This window comes from Babylonia areolata, chromosome 21, assembly GCF_041734735.1.
Source record: "Babylonia areolata isolate BAREFJ2019XMU chromosome 21, ASM4173473v1, whole genome shotgun sequence".
NCBI lineage: Eukaryota > Metazoa > Mollusca > Gastropoda > Neogastropoda > Buccinidae > Babylonia > Babylonia areolata.
Genome location: NC_134896.1, coordinates 7,520,693 through 7,539,337, shown reverse-complemented (window position 1 = coordinate 7,539,337; position 18,645 = coordinate 7,520,693). Strand labels below are relative to the sequence as shown.

The window sequence follows — 18,645 nt, the reverse complement described above, 5'->3', positions numbered from 1 at the left end:
TTTCCCTGGGACTGATGTCGGCACAGAAAACGTCTGGAAATACACGTGCAACACGGTTTCTTCTTCGTTTGAAGGCTTCGACTTCCAAGTTCACTCTTTTTCACGAGTGAGCTTTTACGTGCATGACCGTTTTTAGCCCCGCAATGTAGGCAGTCACACTCCGTTTTCGGGGGAAACGCGGAAGGCAGTCAAAGCAAAGAACGTTTTGAAACACCAGCCCAGAAACAACCTGATTGAATTGGTTTATATTGGTTTATATTCAATCTGTGTGTGTCTGTGTGACTCTGTGTCAGTGATGTACGACACTACACTGCACTACTACACTACACTACACTACACTATCCTACACGACAACAACTATATTTCCTTTGGGCAATGAAAATACAATGAGTGCAATACACAACGAAATATATATCGTCCGTGTCACACACACACAAACACACACACGCACGCACGCACGCACACACACGCACACACACACACACACACACACACATGCACGCACGCACGCACTCAGTGCAATGAGAGGACCAGGTCAAGGGACACAACAATGCTACCACGAGTGATACCTGTTTTTGTTGTCCTAACCTGGGTTGCGTCCCATCGACTGATGTCGGAGAGCAAACACACTGTGAGTCAGAAAGAAACACACGTGTGTAATGTCTTCGACACGAAAGTTGTGAACGACGAGAATTGTGTGAATTCAAGTTCCGACACACTGCAGGTAAACTGAACACGTCTTTTAGTTTTCCCTCTCTGCGTATCTGTTTCTGTGTTTTCAGTTTCTCTTGCTGAGTCCGTGTAGGTGTCTGTCTTACTGACACACACACACACACACACACACACACACACACGCACACACACACACACACAGGTATCAGTGGAGGTTAATGAGTACATAGCTTTTATTTAGTCTCCAGTTACATTCAGAAATAACTAAAGATATAACCAAGAAAAAAACGATACACACGTAAGCTATCACAGCAAGCACTTTACAATTACTACTTGTGGTAAAAATATAGCGTAACAGGAACGCGAATGTACTACAGAAGCAACAAGAGGAGGAGCAGCAGAAGAAGAAGAAAGAGGAGGAGGAGGAGGGGAAGGAGGAGGAGGAGAAGGAGCAGATGAGAAATGATGGCGAAGTAGATTTATGAAGAAACAAGGAAGAAGGTGGGTTTAAGGAAGAAAACAAAACAAACAACAACAACAAAACAAAAGAAAAAAAACCCACAAGCCACAACAACAACAACAACCTCAAAATGCGAAGATCAAGTAGCGTAACAATTATCAGCTTGTGTACTTGTACAAAAGTCAATAATAACACCGAACTGATTCAAATACAAATGCAGAATGTAAAGAATTTCTTTTAAGTACATTGAACAATTACAATCAGGTAGACAGATGGATGGGTGGATAGACAGATAGACGGAGAAACAGGCAGACAGACAGACGTAGACACAGACACATGTAGAGGGACGGAGAGAGACGCTGTCTGTCTGACATTCTAAAATAGGCAGACACATTCTCTGATTTAATGAGATAATGAAGTTATTCTTTTTCTTTTCTTATGTATGTATGTATATATTATGTATGTAATTTTTCTTTTATTTAGTATGTATGTATGTATCTGCCTATCTCGATATATATATATATATATATGGGGGGTATATACATACATAGATAATACTTATCGCACGACGCAATGATATCGCTTTAAAGAAAGGAGACACGATATGTCAACAAGGCCATCGCATCTCTGACCAGTACACAAAAACACATCTTTCCATCTGGCCTTCCTTTCAACCTCCAAATCGCATTTGATTTTGTTGGTACTTTGTTGTTGCCATGTCAGTTCACTCTTCACCCAATAACCGAAAAGAAAACAGAAAGTTCATGACAGTGAATAACATGATAACGGTGGAAAACAGGTCCAGGTTGAGAACGCTTCTGGTATAACACGCTATTACAAAGAGTCTTTCAAGAGCAAAACAACAGAGGCAAGGCCTTCTAGACTCACTTGTTATACACTTAAAAAAACAACATTAATTTAATCGTTAAAATGTTTTCTGTATTTGTTATTATAAAGCTTTGGGTTAAAAACAAAAAATGGCTGAGCGCAGATTCGAACCCGGTATGTTGAGTGGGAACTAATTGTCTTACACACTGCACTATTGTTTTTTTTAAGGGCGACAACTCGATTGCGGTGATAACGCTGTTTAAATCATATTGGTGTATCTTGGGCATTAAAAAATCATTTATGGGCAATTAAGAATTCTTTAAAGTCCCCGGTAAAGGAGGCGTGGCTATCGCCGCAATCACACTGCAGCATTTAGCCGTTTTTCTCTGGATCTACACAGATGTTTAAAGGAGACGTGGCTATCGCCGCAATCACACTGCAGCAGTTAGCCGTTTTTCTCTGGATCTACACAGATGTTTAAAGGAGACGAGGCTATCGCCGCAATCACACTGCAGCAGTTAGCCGTTTTTCTCTGGATCTACACAGATGTTTAAAGGAGACGTGGCTATCGCCGCAATCACACTGCAGCAGTTAGCCGTTTTTCTCTGGATCTACACAGATGTTTAAAGGAGACGTGGCTATACACAGATGTTTAAAGGAGACGTGGCTTTCGCCGCAATCACACTGCAGCATTTAGCCGTTTTTCTCTGGATCTACATAGATGTACAGGTTGAATTACACGCGCCGGGAAAGTACGACACGGTCGATTCAATTTCTCTTCTTTTTTTTTTTTTTTTTTTTTTTTTTTTGTTGTTGTTGTTCATTCTAGTCAAATGAATATCCACTTCAAAAGATTTATATGCAGTAAACACGTCGATGATGTAGTCTGTGTCAATGTATGCGTTCTGTCCAGAATTTGTATTTCTTTCCATTCAATTGCGAGTGACAAGAAAATCGAGGTCACACCGTCCACTCACGAAGCATCGCCAACGCCACTGCAACTGGGATTCGGTAATACGGTGTTTTCGGAATCCCGGAAATGGCCTCAACGAAATAAACCGTTAATGATACAGGAAACACGGCTTAATTCAGGAGTCTTAAAAACTCTTACTGGTACGACTGTGAAGATTTTTTTCGTACGATTTTTAAGCCAGATTTGGTATCAGTTGATGGACAAAGTATTTCCACAGAAAATAGCAATGTTAAAGTTTAACACACACACACACACACCCGAACACGGGGTTATAACACAGACTCATTTTGTTTACACAAGTGAGTCAAAAATGAAAACATAAATGTAGGGGGTGGGAGAGTTGGGGGGGAATTAGGAGTGAAAGGAACATAAACCCTTCAATCGACAGAAACCTGTAGGTCATTTGATTTTTCCACGAGGGAGAGAGCCATAGCATATGCCCCAGCCCCTCACTCCCCTCCAAAGGACTGGACTTTCCTTCCCCGTGGACTGGTCAGCTGTCTGGACAATGTCAGTGAGTCACTCCCCACTGTAGGAGACCTGGAGACACCACTTTCTGTCTGGTGGTGTTCCCAGTCTCTACGGGAGAAAAATCACAATCCAAAGACTTCCTGAAATGCCGATCAAGTGTGAGTCGAAAGAGCACGGTAAAACAAAACAAACACACACACACACACACACACACACACACACACAAAAGAGCAACCAAAGTTCAACATCAAAAAGAAGAAGGCGAAGAACAAGAACAAGATGAATACGAAGAAGACGAAGAAGAAGAAAGTGAGTTCCAAGAACGAAGACAGACGGAAAAGGAGGGAGGGAAGTCGGGGGATAAAGGTTTGAACAAACAAAACCAACAAAGGGAGGCACACCCGTCTCCCGAATAATGATTATTGCTCTGTATTACACGCTTACACTAACGACGGGGATTGGAAGCAATTTCCCACAGCTGTTTCAGGTGTCTTGTCCTTTTCCGGACGTCGTGTTTTTTTTTTTTTTTTTTTTTTTTTTTTTTTTTTCTTACGCTTATTTTCTGTGCTTTATAAAACCATTTGCCACGATGATGAGTGATGATCCATAAAAATGCTCGCTGTGGTCGATTATCAAATTATTTTTCTGTGAAGAAAAGGACCTGTGCAATACAATGTTTTGGGAAAGTGGCAAGGGGAAACACGCATGCGTGCGTATGCTGTGTTTGTTTTGTGATAAATGGTATTCATGAAAACAGTGCGTATGTGTATTTACCATATAAATATAACAATAACTTTATGGAAGCCGCCGACAAGCTGGTGACACAGACATCATCAGTGGACATCATCAGTGGACACCATCAGTGGACATCATCAATGAGCATCATCAGTGGACATCATCAATGAGCATCATCGGTGGACATCATCAGTGGAAATCATCAGTGGACATCATCGGTGGACATCATCAGTGGACATCATCAGTGGACATCATCAGTGGACATCATCGGTGGACATCATCAGTGGACATCATCAGTGGACATCATTGGTGGACACCATCAGTGGACATCATCGGTGGACATCATCAGTGGACATCATCGGTGGACATCATCAGTGGACATCATCGGTGGACATCATCAATGAGCATCATCGGTGGACATTATCAGTGTACATCAGTGGACACCATCAGTGGAAATCATCAGTGAACATTATCAATGGATATCATCAGTGGACATCATCGGTGGACATCATCAATGAGCATCATCGGTGGACACCATCAGTGGACATCATCGGTGGACATCATCAGTGGACATCAGTGGTGGACACCATCAGTGGAAATCATCAGTGAACATTATCAATGGATATCATCAGTGGACATCATCGGTGGACATCATCAATGAGCATCATCGGTGGACATCATCGGTGGACACCATCAGTGGACATCATCAATGGACATCATCGGTGGACATTATCAGTGGACATTATCGGTGGACAACATCAGTGGACACCATCAGTGGAAATCATCAGTGAGCATTATCAATGAGCATCATCGGTGGACATCATCAATGGACATCATCGGTGGACATTATCAGTGGACATCATCGGTGGACAACATTAGTGGATACCATCAGTGGACATCATCAATGGACATCATCGGTGGACATCATCAATGAGCATCATCGGTGGACACCATCAGTGGACATCATCAATGGACATCATCGGTGGACACCATCAGTGGACATCATCGGTGGACAGTATCAGTGGACATCATCAATGGACATCATCGGTGGACACCATCAGTGGACATCATCAATGGACATCATCGGTGGACACGCATTTGGCTTCCTATCCCAGTGTCTGAAGCACGCGGGTTCAGGTGGGGCAGTTTCAGAAGAAGGCGTCACTGCGTTCGGACAATTCCATACACGCTACACCACATCAGAGTAAGACTTGAGTGCGTGCATATATATTTGTGTGCCAGAATTTTGCTAGAGGACAATACTCTCGTTACCATGGGTTCTTTTTCAGTGCGCCAAGTGCGTGCTGCACGCGGGACATCGGTTTATCGTCTCATCCTAATGACTATACGCTCAGTTTGATTTTCCAGTCAAACGTGAGAGAAAGGGAGAGAGCAGGCTTTCGAATCCAGACCCTCACGGACCCTCTGTATTGGCAGATGAACGTCTTAACCATCCTGCCACCTTTCGTGGGGCATGGAATGCCAGCAGGCAGGGCAGACGCAGCTCTGTGTCGCCGATCTCCAGCAGCCATAAGGCGCTGGTGGTGACCTCCCTCCAGTGTCCTCACTGCAGGCTTTGTCAGGGCACGCTAGCTACTTCTGTCAGCAGCGGCAGTCTCAAGCTGCCAAGGCTGAGGGTTTGCCCATTTTGAGGCTGACTTTGAGGTTATCTTTGTACCTCTTCTGTGGGTATCTCTGGTTGTAACTGCCATGCGCCAGCTCCCCACAGAAGAAGTGTTGGGGAATTCTGGACTCTGTCATGCGATTGACATGGGCAGACCTTCGAAGCTGGGCCTGGAGGATCTTGGCTCTGACGCTTGTTATACCGGCTCTCTCCATGACTTCTTGGTTATTGGTGCGACCCTGCCAACATATCCCAATATCTGACCGCAGGGAACGTTTGTAGAATGGCTCCAGCAGTTTGGTGTGCCTGTTCATGTTCCGTAGAGCAGTGATATAAATGTCACATTGAATTTCCTTGTGTTGTGAGACTTTGATGCCCAGCCTGCCAAGTGCCTGACACACTTTGTGTATACTGGCATTAATCACTCTGTCTAGGGAACCATCGTTAGGGATGGTGCAGGTCAAGTACCTGGAGGCATCAGCACCATTCAGCTGTGTGTCACTGATGGTAATGCACGGCTGTTGAGGGGCACTCCTTGGTGCAGAGTGCAGAGGGACTCCTGTCTTTCCGAGGCTGATTGTCAGGCAGAACATCTTGGATGTTTCAGAGAGATTGTCGACTATTGCCTGAAGATGGTTCTTGTCGTGAGCCAACGAGGCACAATGATCGACAAACAGAACACGCGTGGAAGACAGACGTGGAACCATAGAATACAAACCATGGAACAGAGTGTCCCAAATGTGCAGAGGCCGCTCAAAATGGATCGTTTTTTGATTTGTTCTAAAGGATGGGAGTGAGGGACAATGACGTACTGGGGGAAGGCAGAGAATTCCTTGTACAGCAAAAAACCTAAAACCTCTCTCGCAATGTGTTTGTTGAATTTGGTCACACGTAAGATTCTATCATCAGCATAAAAGCGGAGAGACCTTGAAGGGATATACTTGCTTAAAACGTCATGAACATACTGAGGTGCAGTTCCAGAAATTATGTGAGAACAGAGACATGGGCCCTTGAGTATAGGTCCTTAATGCAGAAAGACATACATTTACATGCACACACAAACAGCAGAGCAACAAGAAGTTTACAGCGTATTTAGTGCTGAAGCATGGGATGGACTTTTTTTTTCGTTTGGTTTGCTTCGGTGAAGTTTACAAAAATGCAGTAAAATGTTTTTCAGTTGCTTGATATTAAATGACAGTTTTTTGACATCCGAAGGCATGACAATCAATATAAACATAACCCTCGTCAGACACAGTGGATCGTTCGAAGTAAACACGATCCTCGTCAGACACAGTGGATCGTTCAATGTAAACATGATCCTCGTCAGACACAGTGGATCGTTCAATGTAAACATGATCCTCGTCAGACACAGTGGATCGTTCAATGTAAACACGATCACCGTCAGACACAGGATCGTTCGATGTAAACATGATCCTCGTCAGACACAGTGGATCGTTCAATGTAAACATGATCACTATCAGACACACTGGATCGTTCAATGTAAACATGATCACTATCAGACATACTGGATCGTTCAATGTGAACATGATCACTATCAGGCACACTGGATCGTTCAATGTAAACATGATCACTATCAGACACACTGGATCGTTCAATGTAAACATGATCACCATCAGACACACTGGATCGTTCAATGTAAACATGATCACTATCAGACACACTGGATCGTTCGTTCAACAGCTCCACACCACGAGCCGTGTCAGCCATGTGGTCAGGTTGAAACCTAATGGCTGAAGCGGATTGTGTGTGTGTCGCGTTCTTATCATTCAAGAAGAAGAAACAAGAAATTTCAATCCTTTGAAAACTGTTGATGCATTGGTGATGGAGATATAAGCAAAACACGCGTTACTTTAGTCACAGGAAACAAAGTCAAGTAAGTCTCAGTTGGTGATTTCACAAGCAGTAAGAACAATTCTGAACAACAGTTATTCTAATACATGAAATAGGTGATGATAATGAAATTCATTTAAATGTTTGTTCTAAGACGGTAGATAGGACCTTAACTTAAATGCAAAATTAATCTAAACTGGCAATGGCATGTAGGTTGAAAATGCTGTACTCATATCATATAAAACATGATAACGTAGAACGAAATGCATCTTTTTTTTTTCTTCCTTTTTTTTTTTAAAGGAGCAGACATGATAGATCTGCTTCACTGGTTTTTTTGTTTTTGTTTTTATATGGGAAGAGATGTATTGCAATTTCCCGAAATACTAAATTTAATGATTAGATAATGTAAGTGCCCTTCTACATTCAACAGTACGTTAGACTGACACTGTTTGAAAAGTTTTATTAGATATTTCGCAATTTTGATATGGAAATTTCATTCTTGACATCTATATACCATGACTCTTTCTTAAAAAAAAAAAAAATGTTTTAAATCAATCTGTTCCGCGCCTTAGTTTTGGTCGAACAATGCGAATACATTGAATATCTGGCCGGCGGTACAGAAGGACGAAAACCAATCGCTTCGCCAATAGATTTTTCCTCAAAGCAGTCAATGCCCTGTCTCTCGAACAAATCCAGTATGATAAATAGAACTGTGCAATCAACAATCATCTACCTGAAGTTCCAGTCATCAGCCCCACCCATACGTAATATGCAGCTTCTGTTCAAACGTGTGTGTGTGAGTGGGAGTGTGTGTGTGTGTGTGTGCACGCGCATGTGTGTGTGTGTGTGTGTGTGTGTGTGTGTGTGTGTGCAGTGCGTGCATGTGTGAGTATGCACAAGTTTTTGTACTGATGTGCGCTTGTATGCATCCTAATTTCTTCTGTGTCTGTGTTTGTGTATGATTTTCGATTTATGTACGTACCTTGTAATGTACTGTCCCTCCCCCCCCCCCCCACCCGCTCCAGTATTCCTTGTGAACCCGGTACACTTGGTTAAAGACATATTCCATTCAATATACATTATTCAGGCTTTTTCTTTTCTGTTTTGTTTCCCTAGTTTTTTGGCCGGCTTAGTGGCCTTACCCTTATGCCGCTCACCCCAGTCCCCATGCGTGAAGCGGAGTGGTGACCAAGAGGTAACGCGTCCGTCTAGGAAGCGACAGAATCTGAGCGCACTGGTTCAAATCCCATTATTTTCTCCGCCTCCACTAGATCTTAAGTGGTGGTCTAGATGCTAGTCATTCGGATGGGATGATAAACCGAGGTCCCGCGTGCAGTATGCACTTAGCGCGCGAAGAAAGAACCCACGGCAACAAAAGGGTTGTCCCTGGCAACATTCTATAGAAAAAACCCACTTTGTTAAGAAATCATGTTTACTCGCAGGCCGGAAAAAAAGTACAAAAAGTGAATGGTGCTTACACACTGTGGCGACATGCTCCGCCTGGAGAGAGCAGCGATAAATCTGTTGCGACAAAAGAACAATACAATGCAATACAGTGGAGGATACAGTAACAATACATGCACCGATACATGTTTGTTGAATCATTTTACACTGTCAAACGAAACAAACATAAAAATAATAATGAAATAAACGTTGAAAACTATAATATTGTCCGCAAATATTCTGTAGGGCACATTCGGGTTAAAATGTTATGAATGTCTTGAATAAATAATGCTAATTTGTGTTTGCACATTTCTTCTGTCATTGCTGCTAATGTGTACATAGGACAAACCCAGAGCTCCATTTTTTGATGAAGTGTCTGGGTTCGTTCCAATGTACCTTTTACATACCTTTGTGCTAGCTGAATCGGTAGCATGAGCAGCATTGACTTGAAGTTGTGTACCTTGTAAATGGAGAGTTACCACTTTTTACTGTCAGTTCATCCCTTTACTCTCCTAGCGTCAGTGTCCTTTCATTTCGAATAAATGAAAATATTTTTTAAACCAATTTCAGGTTATCTACATGTATGTTCCACTCGTAAGGGCAAGTTACTCACCCGAACTATTTTTATTTTTAATGAAAATACTTTGAAGTAAAATGTTTTCTTCAAAGCCAAACCTAAAATTCACAAACACAAACGGCTCTTGTTGATGATGTGACATCATTCATTGACGGGAGACCATGGAGCTGCATTTTCTCGGAATGCTGGGTAAACGTCTCTTTGAACTTGGAGAGACCTTTCTGAACCGTCTGCCTCCAAACTGATCGTTCCACGGCTACAGATTCGTAGGTCGTCAGGTCAACGTCAATGGTCTCAAGATTCTTCTAGCAGACGTCATTAGATCGCAATACGGATCAGCCTGTGAGAAGTCTTCTTCTGTACCAGATTTCCGTAATGGAGATCCTTGTGAATCCAGTTATCGTCCACTCGTGCTATGTGACAGAGAAAGGACACGCGTCTCTTCAGTAGGGTGTACATGCTGAGGATTCCAGCTCTTCCCAGGACGGTGTTTGGAATTTTGTCTGACCAGGCGGGTAATGTTCAGGGTGTATCAGAGGCAGCGCATGCGCAAGACATTGAGGTTTTGGTTCTGGCAGGTGCGCAGAATCCAGAGCTTGCCTCTGCACAGTATGGTGCTTATGACATAAACCCTGTAACATGGATCTTAGTGTGTTCTATTGGCTCTCTGTTTGTCCTTACTGTATTTGTCAGTATGTACATGGTGGTAGCTGCCTTGTCGATACGCTTGTTTAGTTCGGTGTCAAGAGTGAGGAAGTCTGAGAACCCAAGTACACAAAGCAATGGACAACATCCAGTTCATGGTAAGAGACTGATATTGTGTGGAGAGTCCACACCCTGTCTTAGTAATAATAATTATAAAGTGGAGGTTTATATAGCGCTGTTCTCTGTTTTCAAGAGCAGGCTCACCGCGCTTTAAGAAAACAAAACAAAAGACAAAAACAAAAAAACAAAAAAAAAAAAAAAACAAAGAAAAAAAAACAATAACAAAAACAAAGCAAACAACAAAAACAACAATAAAAAACAACATGTATATCAATTTAAATGTATAATTATAAAAATGGGATAAAACGATTCACCGCTCACGTATCATTCACTGTACAAAAATGGCACATCACGATGACCTGTGTTTTCTTCAGGGTGATTGTGAATCCGAAGTCTCAGCAAGCATTGTTGAAGTGGCTCATGAATTGCTGAAGGTCTTCAGCTGAATGAACAGTGACTGCAGTGTTGTCAACAGAGGAAGTCTGGCATTTCGCCTTCGCTCTTGGTCTGTAGAGGATGAACAGCTTTTTGTCTGGCCTAATCCAGTGACGGATGCCTTCTGTGGCAGATCCGATGGCGTGCTCTAGCAAAACGGCAAAGAATACCCCAAACAGGGTGTGTGCGAGGACGCAACATGTTTCGCTCCACTTCGAATGTCGAAGGTGATGTGGAGCCATCAAAGACCACAGTGGCCTCGTCTTCATTTAACTCACTGATAATACTTTAGAGCTCAGGTGGGCATCCAGTGTTGGGGAGGATCTCAAAGATGCTGTCCTTCCTGAACAGATCAATGCCTGGTCATATTTTTTTCTGTAGCTGTCTGAGAGGGAAGACCATGTTGATGATGGACCTGTTGGCTAGGAAACCATGCTCGGATTATTGTCAGGGACCCTGTCTCTGCAATTACTTAGAGTCTCTCTTGTGCGACTCCAGCTGGACGATGAGGAAAGAGATGTGTGCAGGTATAACAGTTGCTCCTGTCATCTCTTTGTTTTTGTGCAATGTGACGATGTTGGCGTCCCTCCTGTTTTGTGGCACTTCACTTATTCTCCAGCAGAAGCAGAGCACTTCATGTAGTTCAGTGTTGAGTGTCCATTTACAGCACTTCGAGGAGGAATTTTGTTTAAAATGTCTCATCACCGATCGGTGATTGAAGACATTTTGTTAAAGTATTTATGAATACATTTGAGTATTATCGGTTAGAGGGGGTGGGAGATGTGAATGACTGGAGGGTTGGGGGAAACTGGGCAAATGAAGGTGAAATTGGAAAAAGAATTTCTAAATACAATTACAGGAAATTACTTAAAGGACTTCGTAAAAGAGAAGTCGTTAAACTGACAAGCGAAACAACTGATAATGAATGCAAAAAGTCAAAAACATCGTTCTCATTCACTTGTGAAGACACACTTTCATGTACATAAGGCTTCATCAAGCTACAGTAAAAAAATTATATGCTTAATTGTCAGGTTACTAAAGCATATGCACTTCACATTAGAACAATACTTGGTCCGTAATGAATTTAATAGTCTGAGAGCTAAGCTCGGAATTGGTCTGCGAATCAGACCAAAGTCTGAGAGAGTCAACTGACGAGGTTTTAGACTTGAATTCAAACACCTATAAAAGTCTCTTTCTAGTATATTGCTTATTTCCTTGTATGACAATGGGCAATATACTTTTATACTATCTTTATGATTCTTTGCTCCCCTTCTTGCTGCCCTGTCTGCTTGGTCGTTATAAAGGAATCCATTATGGGATGATATCCAACAAAAATCAACATTTGTACCCTTCACAAATAGGGAGTGCAATAAATACCTAATTTCAAACAATAAATCTTCTCTTTGATTATTCTCAAAAAGGAGCAAACTTTTTAAACCGGATTGAGAATCAGTACAAAATAGGATATTACTTACTATCATTGGTATATCAACAAGATCGTTTAAAGCCATAAGGATGGCCACCAATTCAGCGGTAAAATTTGAATGTCCCTTACCTAGATAATATGATTTTTCTGTTTTTAGGCCAGGAATAACAAAAGCGGATCCTGCACTGCTATCATCCAGGACCGAGCCATCAGTGTAAAGTTTTAAATGAAACTGACCCAGACAGGTAGGTCCGTAGGTGTGACTGGACCCCACTGTGAGATGAAATAACAAGGATGAATAGTGGCTCTCACTCAGGGATTCTTTTGACAATGATAAATTAATTGTAGAATCTGTCTTCAGCTTGTGCTGGGGAATTCAGTGTTGCTGCACAGATTAGACTGAATAATCCCACTGAAGAGTGGAGCTGGACAATCAAGATTCGCCCAGTTGCCTCTTTTGGTGGGATGATAGATCCCAGAAGGCTGTTTCTGACCACACATCCCACTCCATGCTCCCTGGTGGTTTCCCTTGCCAGAACACGAGGAAGTCCTTCTCCCTCACATACCCTGATCCTGGGAACCTAGTTTCTTGGAGAGCGACAATGTCCATCTGCCGTCTGTTCAATTCCATGTCAATGACTGCTGTCTTGTGAGAGTCGTTCGTGCCTCTCAGATCGTCAGAGAAACCCAGTGTCATTGTTCTCATGTCCCAAGTACCAAGCTTCGGGGCAGGGTTTTTCTTATTTTCATTGCCTGGTGCAGTTTCGGTTTCAGTTTCAGTATCTCAAGAAGGCGTCACTGCGTTCAGACAAATCCATGTATGCTACACCAATTCTGCTACAATAGGCAGATGCCTGACAGCAGCATAACCCAACATGCTTGTCAGGCCTTGAGTGCATGCTTATATATTTCTGTACCTCTGAGAGTAGATTTCTCTTTACATAATTTTGCCAGAGGACAACACTCTCGTTGCCTGGGTTCTTTTTCAGTGCACCAAGTGCATGCTGCACACGAGATTTCAGTTTATGATCTCATCCGAAAGACTAGACGCTCAGTTTGATTTTCCAGTCAAATTTGGGAGAAAGAGCAAGAGCGGGATTCGAACCCACACCCTCACGGACTCTCTGTATTGGCAGCTGAGCGTCTTAACCATTCTGCCACCTTTCTGGTGCACAGTTGACAATCTGCTTGTTGGTTTTCACCAGAGACCCCATGCACCCTAATAAAGTTAAAAGACTATGGCAGGACAGCACATTTTTGGCTGGGGATTACCCAGCTTCAGGTGGGTGGCGTGTTGGAATCAACCACTGCCAGAAACAGCCCCTGACGTCTAGCTCTGTGCAAGTCGAGTAGGAGACTTATAGCTAGTAGACTGCTGTTTCCCGTCTTGAGTTGACACCACACAGAGAAGCTTGAGAGTCCTATCCACAGCTCAAAGTCTAGGTAGGGGGATACGGAGGACAGGCTGTTACCAATGTCACAGGTGTCCCCTCTCCACATAGCTGAAATTGTCCAATGGAAAGGCAGAAACCAATAAACGTGGTTCCAGTGCCGTCACAGGAGTTACCAGGTCATTGCCGTATACAGGTCATTGCTCCATGTATTTTTCTCTGGTTTGACTCCTCAAGCCTTTAGTATGTGTGGGTTTGGCCGCATGGCAGTGGAGGTTTACAGTCAGTGTTTTCCTTCACTTAGATGAGCTACCAGCCAAGGTTAATCATCCCCATCTGCCATACATGCAGCAGGTAGCACAGGATTACATGGTTACCAGAAGCAGGGGAGAACCTCTGACCTGGCTGTAATCGATATTTACTTGGTATCAGTGTACTTTGAATTACAATATTTTTCGAGCATTCTAAAATGATATGACATTCTTAGTAGTTCCCTTATTACATTATTGGCAGTTTTGTTTTCTCTGTCTTCACATTTTCTGATAACTTTCCGATCTGCAGTTTGATCGCAGAAATGAGGTTTTATTGACTAATTCTTGTGTGTTTCTGGATTGCTTGATGATGCTGTTTTACAAGTTTTAAACATTTACTCACACTTGGAAACTGCCAGGAGCATCCATTTAACCCTCATTCGTGACACTTGAGTGACTGTGACTGGAGGCGTTGTTCTTTGATGATGGTGTCCTCATGGCACACAGAGTCTGACCTCTGAGAGGTCATAGAGGTGCAGAGGCCTGTTGACTCTTTGGATTCACAAGCAGCCTCAGGAAGACAGAAAGTTTCTCCATCAACCCATCGTCAGAACCACCTCCCAATATCTGCGTAGAGGACACGCAGCTAAAAGTTGTTGACTACTTCAGGTTCCTCAGAAGCAGTTGTTTTACGGTTATCTCGACAAAGAAGTAGCTGCATGCATCAGCAAAGCGAGTCAGTCACTGGGTCGCCTTTGCTCACGTGTGTTGAAGCACAAGAACATCAGGCCTATAGTGAAGATCAAGTTGTATACAGTGGTTGTTCTCCAAGTCTCCTGTATGACTCTCCAAGCAACATGAATAAACGTTTCCACATGAGAACCCTGCAAGCAGTCATGTGTTTCAGATAGCTAGAAAAGGTGGCGAAATTGGAAGTTCTGGGCAGGACAGGGTTTGATAGCACTGAGGCCATCATTATGAAGGCTCAGCTTTGTTGGACTGGATACGTGATTGACATGGACAGCTCCACCTGCCATAGCAGGTGCTCTGCTACTCTACTCACAGGGTCCAGGAATCACAGACTATCTGAAGAAGAAATACAAGATTGTATCAAAGTCTGCCTGAAACATTACCATCCATGAAAAAACAACAACAAAATCTTGAGATCCATGCTGCAGACAGAGTGCATTGGTGAGCTGTTACGCACAGCTTCCACTTCCTACCAGAACAGCTGATGGGAGAGAATCAGCAGTGCCAGAGAACGTGGGAAGGACTCTGAATCTGTACCTCTCACATCTGCACCTTTCACAGCGCCATTTCAGTGTCCACAGTACCCCGGGTATGTACCTGCAAGATTACACGTGTCAGCCACGTTTGGGCACATGACTGAAGACAGTACACCTAGATAACATCTTCTGACCGTCAGTCTACCAAACATTAGTGATCAAAAGACAATCAGTCACGAATGATTGCTAATTTGTGTTTTACACATCTGTAGCATTAAAGTTGCTTTGTTGCCGTGTCAAATGGAGTGTACATGAACGGACCGGGAACTACTTGTTTGCAATTCTAATATTGAGGAAGTATCTTATGTTGCTATTGCGTACCTTTGATATACTTGTATATGAAGCAGTGAGACGCGTTTAACATCTCTGAAGTTGCATGCACTGTTCAGAATTGAAGGAGCCAAATTGTTTGATTCAGTCTTGACTATCAGAATTAATCTCTCAGCTACACACAGCAAAACCTTTGATCATTGCACACATAATCATTACAAAGGTCACGCCATACTTAGGTTAAATACTCCTCTGCATTTTAACTGTTTGAGATGCAGGTTGTCTTTTTAGAGAAAAGTTGAGACTTAAGTCTCTGCAGTAATTGTTCCTCTTTTCTTTTTCTCTGCTTTTCCACGAAAACCTTCCAAATGATTAGCAATGGGTTGACAGCAGAACCGAGGGGAAGAATGAGTGTAGCAGCTAAAACCTTGGCTTCGTCCTTATTTTGATAGAAATCGCCTTCCAGAGCAACAACACAAAGCACTGCGATAACGCAATGCACTAGGAACTCCATGAAAACAACAGGGTTTATTCGCCGTGTTCGGGTCACGTGTGTCACCACTTGAGCTGAATCACTCACCTGTGACCCAGAACCAACCACCTCTGACCCAGGACGCAGAAGCCAGAGGGTGTAGCTGAGCCCAACGCCCACGAATGAGCACAGAATGCAGTTGAAAACGGTTCTCACTTTGAAAGGATACTCTGTGCGGAACAGGCTCTGCTTCAGGACCGGCATGGAGACACAGATGCCGTTGTGGCTGTGCAGTGTCCGTCGTGACGTCATTGGTAAGAAGGCGGCGCTGACGAAGATGGCCAGACACCAAACGACGCCCGACAACACAGCAGTGGATCGAGGAGTGAACTGCAGTTTGACGCGGACAGTACGGAGTGCTATGTGGCGCTCCAGCAGGAACAAACAGGTGAGGAACAGCGAACACTGGCTGGACAGTAAGGACAAAAAGCCTGCTGCGAGGCACACGGGACTTGATCTCCACACAGCCTCTGCCGAGTTATAGTTACCCCTGTAAGCCAGGTCTGCAGTCACAATGGAAAGGAAACTCACACCCATCAGTAGATCAGCCACATTGATGTTCGTTAACAATATGTTGAAGCCATTCAGTAGTGCGGTTTTTCGTATGAATAATCGAGCAAAGACAAAAACTCCGTTTCCCGTTAAAATGATCATTGTCACAAACCACAGTACTACCCGAACAGATTCATGCTTCAGAAGATCATCACAAGAGGAAATTATATTATTTGGAGCAACACAAGTACCAAGAACAGAAAATGAAACCCTTAAATTATCCAGACAACATAATTGGTATTCATCAGAACTGAGTTCTCTCAAATGAGTTAAGTTTTGTAGCAAATTGTTTTGATAGAGACTGAGAGGATTTCCTCTAACATCGAACTGAACCAGATCTAACAGAAAGTGAAAATCGCTTTTTTCCAAATGATCAATTTCATTGAAAGAAACATTTAGCTTTTGAACCTGTGAATAGTCGTGGAACAGCATTGATGGCAATTTCTTGACAAAGTTGTCAGACAGGTCCAGAGTGTGCAAAAATTGCCGGGTCGATGCCAAACGATTTTGTGTAATGGATGATAGAGAATTAGCTGATAAGTACAATTCTCTAAGATTATGTAACCTACCAAAGACGTCAAAAATCAGAGAGGTCAACAAATTGTGACTTAAATCTAAAACTTTTAGATTGGGCAGGTTCATTCCTTTCACCTGGGTCAGACCACACGATGACAGCCGCAGCCATATCAGATAGGTGTTTAGGATATTGTGAGGTTTCATGCCAGAGTGGCTGCCATCAAGGTAACGAAGGTGAGGGAAGGAATGGACAGAGAAAGGTGTGGAACAGACGAAGGCCCAGCCCTGGCAGCGGCAGCCAGGAGGACACGTGGCCTCACACAGCCATTCGTCATCTCGTTGCGGGCACTGTGGCCACCCGTCACACAACTGCTCAGGGTGCAGGCACACCCGAGATGATCTGCACCTGTAGAAACCCAGACACTGGTGATCCCAGCATCCTGTCTCATCTTCTCCGAAAGGACATTCCACCACACCATTGCAAAACACATACACAGGAAAACAGTAGCCTCCAGAGCATGAAAAATGAGTCTGTGGACACACTGAACCAGACACATCCATTGGCTGTTGTAACACGTGTCCGCTGCTCGTGAAGTTGATAACCACAGGGGGAGGATACCAAACGGGAGGCTGGAAATAAAAGATGTTGCGTGAATTACAGATCTCATCAGACTCATCCCAGCAATCTTTGTAGTCATCGCAGCGTTTTTCCTTGGGAACACACTGACCGTTGTTACACGTGAAACCTGGACACACATGACTGTGGATACAAAACGATTCATCCGACGCATCCCAACAGTCGTCCTTGAAATCACAGACCAAGGTGTAGGGCAGTGTGCTGCCGTCCGTGCAGGGGAACATGGCCACTGTGGAACCACTGTCACCGGGCTGTTGTCTCGTGCCTCTGGCATTGTACAGTCTGCAATTCTTCACATTGTTCTCATGCATGCATGCGCTCTTCTCATCACAGTACAGAAAGTCGTGGGTCACGTGCCCATCAAGACATGGAATATACGATCTGTTCTGTGAATAGAAGTGTGGCCAAGGTAAGGACAGCACAGGGAAATCCACAGATGTTTTCTCGTCCATCTTCTTTGGCAGCTGAACAGAATACTGACAAAAAGCACTGACAAAGTCTGCGTAAGTGCACGCCCCATTGCTTCCTGTGATTAGGAGTTCACCCAAAAACCTTACGAAGAAGCACCCTGCAACTGAAAGATCACTTGATAACGATACCCGACGTGAAGACTTATCCGATACATTCACAATAGCTAAAGATCCATCAGCCCATTTTAATGTACGTCTGTAAAAATAAAGTGAATCATCAGTTCCAGTAAATAAACCAATAAGTCCTATGGTATAATTGTACCCATAGGTAAACAGTTTAGAGAAGTCATTCCATTCGGCGGGAGACCTAATTATGGCCAGTTCACCACCAAGAGTAGCGCAGTGTTGTTTTGCTTTGACCCATGATATTCCTGTTCTCCACGTGATGCGCTGGAAACACTTGCGACCGGAAGCAACCATTCCTTCACATGCCACACTGCTAAAAGGACAATGACTGCCTTCGTCTTCCCCGCCTTCGCA

The 18,645-nt window shown here is 43.4% G+C and overlaps 1 protein-coding gene across 1 annotated transcript; it reads right to left on the bottom strand.

The window, feature by feature from the left end:
• Positions 1-14,338: 14,338 nt before the first annotated feature.
• Positions 14,339-18,233, bottom strand: LOC143296263 (uncharacterized). Its single transcript, XM_076608100.1, has 3 exons — positions 17,112-18,233; positions 16,039-16,661; positions 14,339-14,419 (listed from the first exon to the last, which is right to left on the bottom strand). The coding sequence occupies exons 1-3, from the start codon at positions 18,145-18,147 to the stop codon at positions 14,339-14,341; spliced, it is 1,740 nt and encodes a 579-aa protein (XP_076464215.1). The 5' UTR covers positions 18,148-18,233.
• Between the last annotated feature and the right edge of the window lie 412 nt (positions 18,234-18,645).

Excerpts from the sequence above, each read along its gene's own strand:
- LOC143296263 (XM_076608100.1), bottom strand. The coding sequence starts at position 18,147 with ATGGACGAGAAAACATCTGTGGATTTCCCTGTGCTGTCCTTACCTTGG. Across the intron at positions 16,662-17,111 it reads TCTGATTTTTGACGTCTTTG|TACTGTGGTTTGTGACAATG; the intron begins GTAGGTTACATA and ends CTGTTCGGGTAG. Across the intron at positions 14,420-16,038 it reads TGGTTGGTTCTGGGTCACAG|AGGTCAGACTCTGTGTGCCA; the intron begins GTGAGTGATTCA and ends ATGACCTCTCAG.